The sequence below is a fragment of the Pezoporus flaviventris genome, unplaced genomic scaffold (genome assembly GCF_033815535.1).
Source record: "Pezoporus flaviventris isolate CSIRO_AGI_PZ_B2104156 unplaced genomic scaffold, CSIRO_AGI_Pfla_v1 ptg000064l, whole genome shotgun sequence".
Classification (NCBI taxonomy): domain Eukaryota; kingdom Metazoa; phylum Chordata; class Aves; order Psittaciformes; family Psittacidae; genus Pezoporus; species Pezoporus flaviventris.
Genome location: NW_026892612.1, coordinates 802,593 through 817,360, shown reverse-complemented (window position 1 = coordinate 817,360; position 14,768 = coordinate 802,593). Strand labels below are relative to the sequence as shown.

Genomic DNA, 14,768 nt, shown 5'->3' with positions numbered 1-14,768 from the left:
AAGGAGGATGAGAGCACATTAAAGTCAAAGTTTTCCCAACCTTTAAACTTACCTGTAAATTGTAAGGGATTGAAAAGAACAAAGGAATGGGAACTGCAAGAGTGAGAAATTGAAAATCTGCTGAGTGTTGTGGAAAAGCCATTCACCTCAAGGAAACAGCATCAAAGCCTGGTATTTTCTTGCTTTCCTGAAGATTTTGCTTATCCTTTAATCAGGAAAACAGTCTGACAGTGTGGTTTGTGAAATTTGTTATTTAAAAAAATGTATTTCAGCTGTTGAATTGTGCATGCTGTGAACAGTTCAATTGAAAATGATTGTATTTTCATTTCACATCTATAGCATTTAAGATTCACCTTGTAGCTAAACAGCAGACACAGAGCCAAAGCATAGCCTTCTAGTCTGCCCTGCAGCAGCTTTTCTAAGTCAGTGTGTGGAGTCGTTGGTGCTGCAGCACCAAAGAATTGCAGATCAAGCTGTCACCATTGCGAAGTTTTGAGCTGTGGCTCTTGGGCACAAACCAGAAGCTGTCAATAGGATTGCATACACAGCAGCTTGTAATCATACAATGAATGAGCAACTCAAGTCATTCCTCTTCTATTAGATCATGCTGAGCTCTGCCCATTACATTATTGAGAGATGAGGCAGGTACTAGTTCAAAAAATCTGTAACTGTTTTAGTTTGATTTTTGTTTTTTAGGTGTGTGTGAAAGAGCCTGTTTTTTCTTTCTGACTGTGGCATGGGACACATGATTTCTGTATCTTCAGAAGCTAGTTAATGAACATATTCCAGCTACATATTGATATTTGCTAAGCTATATATGCCTGCAAAATAAATGTTTTATGAATGGGGCACCAAAAGAAACAGGATAAAAGAAACTTCAGCCAAGGCTATCACCTGTTCTCACAGTGGAGTGCACTGCCTTGCTGTTGGCCATCTGCCTCTTGGTCCTCAGCTGGGACTTTATTTTACAAATCCTCAGGAGTTATGCCGTTCTGAAAAGACAAGCCATACATAAACAATGCATTTCTAGCAAATGTCTTTGAATAATCAACCAGGATCCCTCGACATGGCACCAGTGCTTTTGCGACAACAATGCAGTTAGTCTTTCTTATGTCATGGGATACCCACTATAACAGCTAACAGCCAAATGAGATGCAGTGCTATTATTTTGCCTGTCTAGAGGCAACAAGGTACTGCCAGTAGAAGAGTTTCTCATGATGAAAACAAATTAAAGGAAGTGTAGCAAATTTTCTATTGAATGAAACTTTCTAAAGCTGTTGTGAATGCCAGCAACTGCCTTTATACTATACCATTCTTAAATGAGCCAATAGTTTTTTACAAGGAAATTGAAAATGTGGCGTAATATTGCGTGTACATCTCTCCAAGAGCTTCCAAGACACCTCTGTTGATGTGTATGCAAAGGACCTCCTGTGTTGATGGCTCTGAATGGGCTAGAACGGGACATTGTGCATGGTAGGGTTTGCAAAGGAAGAATCAAAGATTTCAGTCAGATGAGGTGAGGATTTATGGCAACACTACTGGAAGACAGGATGTACAATGTGTGTGTAGTTAGACCTTTGGAGGACTGACTGTTAGCCTGACTTGACACTGGAACAGTGGTCATCGATGGTACTGAAACAGATTACTATGGAAAACCCTTTAAATAGTGTCTGCATCTAAAAGGCCAGTGTTTACAGGATGTGGCCACACTGGTCTAAATACTAAGGTTATTTTCTACTTTACACGTAGAAGACAGCCGAGCTTGAGTGTAGTACTTAAAGCAATTTTTTTTTTTTTCTTTTGTATCATCTTGTCAGCTGGCAGCTCATAATTGGTTTAGTACAGAGAGTCTTTTCTCTTTATTACATTTTTTTCTCCTCTGGCTCTAAAATGCAGGTGGTCCGGCCATACCAGACGATGTCCAATCCCATGAGTAAGTTGACAGTGCTCAACAGTATGCATTCTCATTTTATTTTGGCTGACAATGGGACTACTGGTAAATATGGAGCCGAGGTGAAACTTCGTAGACAGCTGGAAAAGCACATTTCACTTCAGAAGATAAATACAAGTGAGTAACATTCTATTTGTATTCTTCTATTGCAGTTATATCAAAGACACTATGAGTTTAAATAAGCAATAAGGTCTGTGTATTTTGGGAAGTAGTTCTACTGTCTAAAGTGGTGAGCATGAGCTAATAAAAGCAAATAGTGCTCAACAAAGATAGTAAAATTTTATTTTAGAATCTGGGCACAGCACAAATAGCTGATTTTGTTTCCAATAAGTTTCAAACAATGTTTGTCAAGGCTCTTCAGGTTTAGCTTAGGTCTTTGCTACCCCCAACTCCCTAAAACATTATACAGTTCTGTTCCCTACATTTTGTAAAGAGTGGAATTAGTAAAGGTAGAAAAAAGGGTGGCAAAAAGGAAGGAAGAGCTTTTTATGGTACTTTGCATATTGGATGAGAGGTGGTTGAAGTGCGTAGAGTTATATAAAATCCTGCAGTTTGAGATAGTATGATCTAATCCTAGGTTGACCAGCAACAAAAATTCACATTTTAAAATGGCATACATGAAGTACTCAAACTGTAGGAAGCCGTGTCAGAAATAATAATCATTTTGAGAACATTTATAGGAAATATGTGAGATTTTGTAGTTTACAGCACAACATTTTATTGGAGAAATCTTAATTTTAAAAAATAAATTTCTTTAGAGAGATTTAGCATAATTCAGTTTTGGACAAGAGGCTTATCTGCTGGAAAGCAGTTGATGGATAAACCTTCAAACTTTGATGATTCAGGTCAAATTCTTGCCTGTCCTCTGCAAACACCTACAAAAAAATGAACGATTTCTCTTTTCTGGTTTCTGTCTGCATCATTCTCTCCTCACCTGCCAGCAGTATCTGTTTTCCTTCTCTCTTCCCTTTTCTCTGAGGCACTCTATCTTCATTTAACCTCTTCCTTCAAAATCTCACTCTCTTATAAACTAAAACCACTTTGGTCTCAAAACACTTCTTCAAAATACTTATGTGAGAGAGCTGTTAAGAGGCAGGGTTGCTGGTAAGATTTGTATGTCTTGGTTCAGTTACATCCGGAATGTGTCTGCCACATTTTGTTTTCCTTTGTTTTATAAGAAGGTGACTGAGTCCTGGTCGGCCTATAGTTAATAGAAAGGTGACCATATGGATGAGAGTAGTTACCACATGTCGTGTTGGGTCAGCCAAACAGATGGTCACTTTCAGGTGCCTTTGCTTACCCTCTTTTCTATCAGAGCAATGGAGATCCTTCACCCTCTCTATACAGAGTCACTGCCATAAGGGCATCTTCATCCAGACAGGAGTGTGTGCAACCATGTATGTGTGTCATTCCCATTTTCCAGTAGTAAGCATATGGGGTGGGGAAGAATACTGACAGCATCAGACTTTTGTTTGCTGGAGAGCTGGGAAAAGGTACAGTTTTTAGGTAATCACCAAACAAAGGAGCAGAGGGCAAGAAAACCAAATAAACAGTTGGTAACTTCTTATTTCACCCCCTATCCCTGGACAATAGTGCTGAAAGCAGATTTTATTCTTATTTTTAAGCCTGCCTGACTTTTACATGGTAGGCTTGTCATTTTGTCTTATTTACATTCCTTTGCTTCAGCTGTCTTTCTCCAGTGCAGTTCTCTCTTCTGAATATTAGGGATCACACACTATTCACAAAGGAAAATTTCAATCTTGTGCTCGCATATTAAAGACAAACAAAACTGTATTCCCTTCAAATAGATTAGGACAGTGGCAGTCTCTTTTATAAAATTTAAGATTAAATCAGGTCATTAGATATGCCAGATAATTCTGAAAGACTCAGCTAGTTTTGTTCCTAATATGGCATCACTCTCTGTCATTCAGCAGTGTCTAATTTCCTGAATGAGTGTACTATTAAATGATAATGATAAAAAGCTTGCCTTATGCCCCCCTGTGTAGACTAGAGCATAGATTTCATTGATATTCTGATTCCACTTTATCTTTTCAGCTTTTACAGCTCCCATAGCTCTTATTTTGTCCACAGCAAATATTCAGGAATTAAAAAATGCTTTCCAGGGAAACAGAGGGTACAGTTGTATTTGTGGCTCAGTCTGAGTCGGCAGGCTCAGGACAAAGTAACTCCATTGTGCATTTAGCTAGAGGTCAGTTTGATGGTTCAATGTCCAAGGCAGGTCTTCTTTATTTTCACAAGTGAAGACTATTTTAACACACACCAGCAACCTCACAGTAAGCCACAAGATGTCTCAAATTCATGGTTTTGAATTGCATCATTTTGTAGTTAGAAATGCTGAAAGTAAGATGAACTTTTCTAAAACTATTTCAATATCAAAAGGAAACATTCGAAGTTCATGCAGAACAAGCTTTTCCCTTGCCTTGCCTTGCCTTGCCCTTCCTTGCCCTCCCTTCCCTTCCCTTTCCCCTTCCCTCCCCTTCCTCTTCCCTTCCTTTCCCTTCCCCTTCCCTTCCTTTCCCCTTCCCCTTCCCTTCCCTTCCTTTCCCTTCCCTTCCCTTCCCTTCCCTTCCCTTCCCTTCCCTTCCCTTCCCTTCCCTTCCCTTCCTTTCCCTTCCCTTCCTTTCCTTTTTCCTTTCCTCCTGCTTGCATTAAGTTCATGTGGTATCGAATCATAGAATCATAGAATAGTTAGGGTTGGAAAGGACCTTAAGATCATCTAGTTCCAAACCCTCTGCCGTGGGCAGGGACACCTTACACTAAATCATATCACCCAAGGCCTCGTCCAGCCTGGTCTTGAATACTGCCAGGGATGGAGCATTCACAACCTCCCTGGGCAACCTATTCCAGTGCCTCACCACCCTAACAGGAAAGAATTTCCTTCTTATATCTAACCTAAACTTCCCCTGTTTAAGTTTTAACCCATTACCCCTTGTCCTGTGTAGTTGTTGCTACTAACTGAACTGTTCTAACTGAATTATTCTCAAATACTTAAAAAGCTTACAATATGATTGCTATCACTCCCATCATAAATGTCTACTTTCCATCATAAATGTCTACTTTCCTTCATATGAATAATCTTACTGGAGCAGTGGAGAAAGACAAAGACAGAAATTGGTTTTTTACTTGAGATGATCATGTGTAGCCTTTACAAAAGTTTTTAATTTGAATTAAAAAGATTGTGAATTAATTAGAAATGTTTTAAGTTTTTCTTTAGAAGGACATGTATAATCATCTATCAGCAGAATCAGAATATGAACGTGGTGCATAGTGTAGCATAGCATAGCGTAACAAACAAAACTAAACAAACCTCTGTATTTTGCCCAAGAATCACTCTGCATTGCTCAGTCAGTTCCACGCACCAAAGTATGCTGGTGTTTCTTACAAAGATTACCTTAGGCTGTGAAGCTCCACCTTGTGATATTCTTACTCTTCTTTTGATAAGTACACACCTGGAAGAATTATGTCCTAGACCATGTAGGATTTCATGTGGAATATTACTGTTCACTATCAATCTGCAATGTTCTTAATTTAAACGTGCTGTTTGGTGCTGAAGGTTTGCTCTGCCTCTACAGTATGCTTTTTGAAAACAGACAGACCACAGGCATTGGTTCCTTTGTTCCTTGTATTTAATCTTTCTTCTTTATAGTGTTAGTGGATATAGTTGAGTTTTGGTAGGCCTACAAGAAAGGAATTACCTCCAAGTAAGGAATTGATTAAGTAGAATGATTGGGTAGAGAAGGCAATTTGGACAGTGTAATATGTCAACAGTATCTGTTCATGTGACCCGTGGACTTCCCTTTGTCATCCTATGCCTGAGAATATATGAAGGGGGCTGGGACGGCAAAGGGACGTTCAACTGTCATCACTGGCATCTTCTCTGACCATTGCACCATCGTCATTTGCTTCAGATTTTTCCTTCATATTCTGTGCAACCCTAGATGCGTTTTCATAACTACATAGCTAGAAAGATGTAGGTACAGACTTCTTTTTAGGAGAGGAAGATGGCTGCAAGTTTAAGTTCTGTGAAATATGCATAAAACTCATAAGTGTTTGAACCTTGATTCATTTCAGATTTTGTTAGAGATTGGAAACTTGGGGCTTTTCATCAAAAGCATCATGATGTTGGTGGATCAGGCACTGGTGACAAATATACCGCAGAAAGGGCTGAGAAAGAGCATGCTCTTAAGAAGTGTTCTTGAACACAGATAAATACGCAGTTGATTGAGTGCAAGTGGGTTCATAAATTCCTCGCATGGACTTGACTTTCAATAGATAAGTTTATGGAAAACATATGCGGTTTCATACGATTGATGTACAAATGAACCAACACAGGTAATTTAAGCTCTGTAATATTTGGATGTTTTAGATTTATTGAATTCACTACAAAAATCAGGACACAGATGTAAAACTAAGAATCAGAAATTATTATCCTTTTTAGCAAAATTTGTACTGTTCTGTATTTCAGCTGTTGTAGTTTTCTAGAACAGGTGAGCAAGGGATCATTTTCTGAGATTATATAGTGTCAAATATATTGAAAAATATGCAAAATATGAAAAGGAAAGGCTCCTCAATATGAAATTTGAGGTAGTAGAAGCTGGTTATGTTATTGTGGTAACTTTCTGAAGCGCTGACTACAGTATGTGGTATTCACATATTCACATCCAAAGGGAACCAAGAAAAGTACCAAGGAAGACTAGACACACTGTGAAAATTACTGAAACTATAGTTGCTCCTGAGTCTTCTAGGCCGTTACCTACAGCTGATATTTCAAGAAGAGTGAAACCAGTTGGGTCCTGTACTGCTGGCCTAGTAAACAGTTCACTGCTAGGACAGATAGGTTAAGTTTTAACTGCAATCCATAAAGGTTCTTGTGGATGTGACTTGAAATGTCAGCTTTGAACAATATATTGCCATCCTGTAGAAAGTAACCAAGTGGGTTGCTATGGGCTTGTGAAGCTCACAAATCCCAGTATTTAGTCTTACATAGATTGCTCCAATGTCTTGCCTATTCTGAGGACTCTAAAATTTGTCCTCTTGCAAAAACAGGTATAAAAATCAAAATAAGATACCACAAATTTTTCATCATTTTTTACCTGTTACTATCTTTGTTTTTATTTGCAGAGTATTTTAGGAACAGTCCAATATTAAATGAACATACGGTCCAGGTGTCAAGTCCACATATTTGTCAATGCCACATCTGGCAGGATGGCAGATACATCACTAGGTGGATTTAGACAAATGAGGAAGGAACACTGGACAAATAAATATGAGAGTGAAAGTACTGAGATGAGGGAGAAGAGAAAGGAGAACAGGCTGGGGCACGTGAAATGCAATCATACTCTTAGTAAAGAGAATTAAAAATAGAGGAGATAAAAGGGGATTATAGATTAGACACATGAACACTGAGAGGAAGTGAAAGTGATACCTAAAAGGATACTAAAGGACACTAAAAAGGAAATTTGAAAGATGAGAAAGCAGAATGGAAGTGACCATAACAAGGGGAACAAAGAGAATGAATGCAAATCACAAAAGAAACAATAAAACTGGACAAAATAAAATTCATAATAGTAAATTTTTAAATGGGGTTGGGAAGCATGGAAAGAGGAAATTATAGCAGATGAAATTCAATGAGTCTATGGTAGACAAAAAGTAAAATAATAAATTGAAAACCAAAAATAAGTCCCATGGTTGTGAGCTCTGTTTCATTCTGTCACACACAATCCTTTAAATTTGAGAAGAAGAAAATATTCTTAGAAGTTGTTGTACTGACTTACCGGATCACTTTGGTTTCTCTAAATATAGGGCATGTAATGAAGCCTCGAAACAAATGGAAATTCTACTTAATTCTACTTAATAGAAAACTGTTGTTCAGAAAAGGGTAGAATGAGTTCAGGCTCCTTCTCAAAAAAAAAAAAAAAAAATCGGTCCTTTTCTCTCCTCTTTATATTGAACAGTCCTTTCAGGGATTAAAATAAATATCTGTCTCCTCTTTGTCCAATCTGAAATAGTAGCTACTGTTCTGTCTGGAGAAAAAAACTGGAGATAAGGGGTGAGGAAAAGGGAGAGCTGACTGTCAGAAGTGCAGCTATGTGAAAGTAAGTTTGAGCTGGTTGTGGCATCTCTCTCCATCATCCTGTGAAGGCAAGCTGCATTCCCCTCTGTCCAGTCATGTTCACTTAGTAGTTAATAGTGTAATTGTTCTGGTGGTAAATTACTACAGCTGTGATTTGCTGTAGATCTATGGTACATGCAGTTGATCAAATCTCTTTGCTATTGGCATTGATATTTTAGCCAAAATTGTTTCATACACATCAGGAGGTGTTTCCAAAAGGGCCTGAAGGCTGAAAATAATAGAAATAATAGCCTGGAGAAAAAAAAACAAACAAACAAACAAACAACCAAGAAACAAAAAACAGAAAAAAAAATACCACACAACAGTCTGTAATGTTATTTCAGTGTAACCTAACAGGAAGGATATGTGTTGTTTCAGGATGTTCTCTGTTATTACTTAGCCCCCCTGAGGCAGTTGGGACATTAGGCAGAACCACATATATGTCCAGAGGTGATACTGTGCAAATTTTTTTAAAGACTGCTGGACATGCAAAACTGTTTTATATCTATTTGAACAGCACTTACCCTGTGGTTAGACACACTCTATTAACAACCAAAAAACAGTATCTGTTGACTCTGCATTACAGTAAGGCAAATATTAGTTCAGAAATTAAAAATTACATTCCTCAAACTTTTAAGTTCATGCTGGGGGGATTTTTACTTATTAAAATTCCAGAGCATATTTCATTGTTTATTCATTCTGTATAAATACTAGGATATTCAAGTGCTACACAAAATGTTTCTGAAAGCCACAGGGTTTATGTGGTGTGTTTCTTTCAGCCTTTGCTGATGCAACATGCTGTTGCATATTCTGCTAGGCCTATGAAATATAGCAATGACCTGGAAGTTGGACTTTTAAGACAAGACTTCTTGAGCTCTAATGGCTTTCTTTGTTTTTTTTTTTAGTTCCCAACTTCCAGCTTGTTTTTCAAGACAACATAAGCCTCATATTCTGCAAAAAAAGCCAGAAAGATACGCTATTTTTGCCATGTTTCAAATGTGAATCATTAATTAATGCCCATTAGTTGATTTCCACTCAGAAATTGTAGTTTATCTCACATACTTCGGTTAAAATCAAGATCAGTTTTTATCAAAATGTAGTTCAAAACTGTCAAAAAGATCATAAGCACATGCATATTCTTGTTGAGCTTCACAACACTTGGTCTTCCACTGAGAGTTAAATAGGATTTTCTACTGAACGCTCCTGATAAACAATCCTGAATTGTATCCTCATCTGTTGAGTAAGTTGCCTGTACATGAGAAACACATAATCTGTTGGATACAATTAAGGAATTGCTATACTGGCACTTGCTTAAGGATTAATGGCTCACATGTGCAGGGTGGCATTGGTGTTTCTAATCCTAGTTAGTAGAGTCACGTATATAAATTCATAATTTCTTGAATTTTTTATTTACTTTTCATAAATATGGGATTCAATTGCAGCTTAGTTTAATTTCAGTTTTTACGCATCCCACACATTTGTAACAATCATTGAGAATAAAACTAAGATGATTAGGATTTACCAAATTAAAGTGAGGATCAAGATACCTATTGGTAATAGAGTTGTAGTAAATGAGTTCAGAATTCATTTGCGTTAAGATTAAACAAACCTCTGAAAACAAGTGTCAGGGCCAAGTTGCTAAAAACTTGTATTTCGAAGTTTCTAGTTTTGATCATCATATCATACAGTTCTGTGTGAAAGTATATGAGGACTCATGTCTGTAAGGGAAGGGATGATTACCTTCAGTATTCAAAAAGAAAACATGTTCCATTTTGCTTTACAGTGCTGGCCACTTGCTTTTACATTTATTGTTACAGTGACTAACGCTTAAGCCAGATACCCAGCAACATCTGGGCCCTTAAGTGATAGACTAGGCTGCAACTAAAAGCGGGATTGTGTCATACCTCAGAGCAACAGAAGTACTTGCTGGCTAGCAAGAGCAGCAGCTTGTCAGGGAGGAGAAAGGCACCAGCAAAGGGCTAGCAAAATAACCTTGAAACTCAGGGAGTTTTTAACTCCTGAGGTATGGGTAGCACAAAGTTCCTGAAGTCATATGTGCAAAGGAAGCTATGATCCAGATTAAGCAGCACCTAGTTAGAAAAGCAAAGGTCAGAGAGAATCATTTCTTAATATCTTTGGGAAAACTTCTGTGTAAGGAAGCATCATTTTCCATCAGCTGGAACACCGTTTAAACCAAACAAAAAAAAAAAAACAACCAACCAAACAACAGCAACAACAAAAAAATACTATGAAGGCAGGAAAATCTGGAAGAAACAAAGGTCCTCATTATGTAAAATTGCATGTGACAGGAAAAGCTTAAAATTATCTGACTTTGCATGCAAATTAATTCTACTTCTGCACATGAAAGGATATAAAGATTTGAGTTTCAGGAAACCTACAGGGCATTTATGCTAAGCAACCTGTGCAAAATGGTGTATATACTGTGCAGCTGCAAACACTTGCAGGCGCACTAAGATGTATATAGTTGTTGATTTAAATTTTTGGACCTCTATTTTATTACTCTATTGGTTGGCTCCTAAAAGAGCCTAGACTTTACCTCTTGCAAAAGCTATTGTTCTAAAAGAATTTTGCATGTATAAAGGTAGCTGTTGCCCACAAATGATAAACCTTTTGTAGGACATAACACAAGTTAGAGGCCTAAAGCAAATCTAAAGCCTGTCATAGAAACTTTCTACTGCTAGGAGTCCATTATCTCATTATCTCAGTTAAGCATGACACAACCTATGATGTAATAAATAATTAGTGGAGAAACCTGCTAATTTATGTACCCCACTGTCTGCAGTACATCTAGCATGAGGAATGTTTAGTAACCTGTTGACCTGGAGGGTGGTGCTATGCAAAATTGTAGAGGCCCCTTGATCATGCAAATATACCTGATTTCGTGATGAACTGATGAGTCATTCCAGCTCAGTGTTGCTTTATACATCCCTGCACACAGCTGCAGTAGGCTCAGGATTTCTAGGAAGGGTGAGAATTCTGTTTCTACACTGCACAGAAGAGCAGAAAGTTAGGCTGACTGCACATGCATTGTGCATAGGTTCATGGAAGCTTACTCTCCCCATTCTTTGGCACAGCTTGGGCTCACTGTGTTTGGCCATGGTAACTGCCTTATGTCCACCATAAGCCTTGAATTCTTCTTTTGCATCCCGCTTCTGGAGAACTTGTACAGCTGCATGTTGAGTGAGAAATGTGACAGATTTCCAGCTGTACACCACTTCTGTACCCACCGCTGTGCAGTACCTGCTCCACTGGGACAGCCACAGGCCCCATCATCCCAAACAAATCCAAATAATGAACAAATTCTGCAGCCAAAATTTACAGGTAGAAAATGAATGTAGGGGAACCCACTTGTCTGTCCTGATGAAAGAGAAGAGGCGGCCACTGGGATATCAGCTTAGATGCACCTACTGTCACCCAGTGTTAAGATGCAGAAATTAGAGATATTTCTGCCAAGGATAGTGAACTAGAGCCTTTTAGTTTTATTTGTCCTGATCTCAGGGGTGAACTTAGAAATAGTATGCAACATACCCATATGTCCCAGTTACTCCTATAAGCACACTTAAAAACATGAGTAGTAAAAGCATTCTGTAGTAAACAAGGCATTTTATTCACTTATTGGTCTATAAAAAAGTGGGTTACTCATGTTTAGGTCTTCATAAAAAGAATTAGTAATAATTTATAAGACAGTTGTAGATTATTTATAAATATACTCACAATATAAAATATTCATGTTTTTTTCCAAGAACTGGGAAAACAAAGTGGGCTTCTGCAAAACATGGTAGATTTTTTAAAATCCCTTTTCACAGAGCAAAGACATTATGCAGGGTTTTTTTTTGCTTCCATTTCCAAATTCATTTCTTCTAGTTTGCTATTTTAACTTACATACTCATGCACTACCCCTATGTCTGTGGGGAAATAGGATTATTTGTTAACATGAAGGCCTACAAGTTACCACTGATGCTCATCTGGGCAAATATTCTGGTATGTAGATACTCTCCTGAAATCACAATTGCCAGAAAGTCTCTCACTGGCTCTGTTGCTGGCCACAAAGGCAATAACACAGTAATGAAGCTTTAGGTTGACTGTATAAATCTTTTCTGCAATATTGCAGTCTAATTTACAATATTGCACCAGCAATATCCATAGTAGCTGACAATGTGAAACACTTAGCAATCTAGTCTTGCCCTGAAAAGATCTATGCTTATTGAAATGCTCCAAATAGAAGTTATTTTTTTTAGAAATTAAGATAATGATGAGACTCAGAGAAGTGATTTTAACTCCGAGGTCTTCGGTCCTATTCATCTTCTTTTTGGATAAACCATGATATGAAATGAAAATAAAAAACACTGTTTTGTCTGTATTCTATTAATTATGTCATAAAATACTGGCTTTTATTTTTTTAGGTATTGGAAATGCTAAGATCTCAGTATGTGAGATGGAGATGTTATTAAATGAGAAATTCATGTGAAAATTTGAGTGAGATGTTTCATACATACCTGCTCTTGAATACAGTCTGAATATTTCCTTTGAAAATCTGAGGAAAAAAAAAATTATCTCTGACTTACAAACTGTTTTCAATAACACAGAAAAAATTCTGAGACCATTATAAGTAGGAAGATCTTTGATTTTGATATCAGATCTATACCGTCTTGAAATATTTTAAAGCTTGGTACAAAGTTGACATCTTCTGGATGTGTGCTGTGAGTTTTGCATCAGCATGGTTTTATTTCAACATTGTTTCTTTTCCAACAGTCTCAACTCAAGCAACAAACTCTTGTTATAATGATGCTGTCCTTGGCTTTGCAAGGAATGTATTACCTTTCAATTTAGCATCTCACCTCCTAGCCTGACATTCTCCTTCTGAATGAAGTTGCTGAAACAAGAGGCTCCCTGTGGATAAATCAGACACTTCTAGTCCATTTTTTGCAGATTACTGTACACTGTGCATGCACAAGCTGTTGTGGAGAATTCATGACTCTTGCATTTCTAGCAGATCTAAAAGGAAAAAGTACGTTGATTACCAGTTAAAGAGAAGTCCATCAGCTAGTGTCTTCCTAATCACTGAAGTTTTTCTAGAGAATCATAAAATGGTTTAGGTTGGAAGGGAGCCTCCAAGGTCATCTAGTCCAACGCCCTGCAATGAGCAGGAGCATCTTCCACTAGACCAGGTTGTCCAGAACAACCTCCAGCCTGGCCTTGAATGTCTCCAGGGATGAACATCTACCACCTCTCTGGGCAACCTGTTCTAGTACTTTACCACCCTCATTGTAAAGAAATTTTTCTTCATGTGCAGACTGAATCTCCCATCTTTTAGTTTAAAACCATCACCTCTCATCCTATCACAACAGGCACTGACAAAAAAATTTCTCCCCATCTTTCCTGTAAGCCCCTTTTAAGAACTGAAAGGCTGCAATGACATCTCCCTGTAGTCTTCTCTCCTCCAGGCTGAACAACCCCAACTCTCTCAGCTTTTCCTCATAGAAGGGGTCCTTCAACCTTATGATAATTTCTGTGGCCCTTCTCTGGACCCTGTCCAACAGGTCCATATCTGGTTTGTACTGAGAACTCCATATGGGGTCTTACCAGAGCAAACTAGATGGGCAGAGTCAGCACCCTTGACCTGCTGGCCACACTCCTTTGGATGCAGCCCAAGATACGGTTAGCCTTCTGGGCTGCAAGCACACACTGCCAGCTCATGTCCAATCTTTCATCCACCAGCACCCCCAAGTCCTTCTCCTCTGGGAGACTATCAATCCCTTCACTCCCCAGCTGGTATTGATACTGGGGGTTTGCCCCAGCCAAGGTTCAGGACCCTGCACTTGGCCTCGTTGACCCTCATGAGGTTCACATGGGCCCACCTCTTGAGCCTGTCCAAGTCCTGCTGTATAGCTTTCTGTCCCTTGGGCGTGTCGACTGCACCACTCAGCTTCACGTTGTCTGCAAACTTGCTGATGGTGCACTCAATCCCTTTGTCTATGTCATTGATCAAGATATGAAAGAGTACTGGTCTCACTGTGGACCCCTGAGGGATGCCACTTGTCACTTGTGTCCACCCAGGCATTGGACCGTTAACCATTACCCTCTGGATGCGGCCATCCAGCCAATTCCTCATCCACCGAACAGTCCACCTATCAAATCCATCTCTCTCCAGTTTAGAGAGAAGGGTGTTGTGGGGGACTGTGTCAAAGGCTTTACACAGGTCCAGATAGACAACATCCATAGCCCTTCTTTTGTCCACTGATGTTGTAACTCCATCATAGAAGGCCTCTGGGTTGGTCAGGCAGGACTTGCCCTTGGTGAAGCTGTGCTGACTGTCTCAAATCACCCACCTGTCTTCCATGTGCCTTACCATAGATCCTAGAAGGCTCTGTTCAATGATCTTCCCAGGCACAGAGATGACAGGTTGGTAGTTCCCAGCATCCTCCTTTCTACCCTTTTTTAAGATGGGTGCAATATTGCCGTTTTTCCAGTCACCAGGGACCTCGCCTGGCCCCTATAACTTCTCAGATATCATGGAGAATGGCTTGGCAGCTACATCAGCCAGTTCCCTCAGGACTCTGGGGTGGATCTCATCAGGTCCCATAGACTTATGTATGTTCAGGTTCCTCAAATGGTCATGAACCTGAGCTTCACTTACAGTGGGAGGCACTTCTAGAAATGTAC

At 38.9% G+C, this 14,768-nt stretch overlaps 1 protein-coding gene across 10 annotated transcripts in view; it reads left to right on the top strand.

Annotated features, from left to right (window-relative positions):
• TRPM3 (transient receptor potential cation channel subfamily M member 3) overlaps positions 1–14,768 on the top strand; it is a 410,566-nt gene that overhangs the window by 296,073 nt on the left and 99,725 nt on the right. For all 10 annotated transcript variants that reach the window (XM_061470789.1, XM_061470784.1, XM_061470783.1 and 7 more), the window contains exon 6: positions 1,897–2,068. In XM_061470789.1, the coding sequence (XP_061326773.1) occupies positions 1,897–2,068 (172 nt within the window). The remainder of the gene's footprint in view (positions 1–1,896; positions 2,069–14,768) is intronic.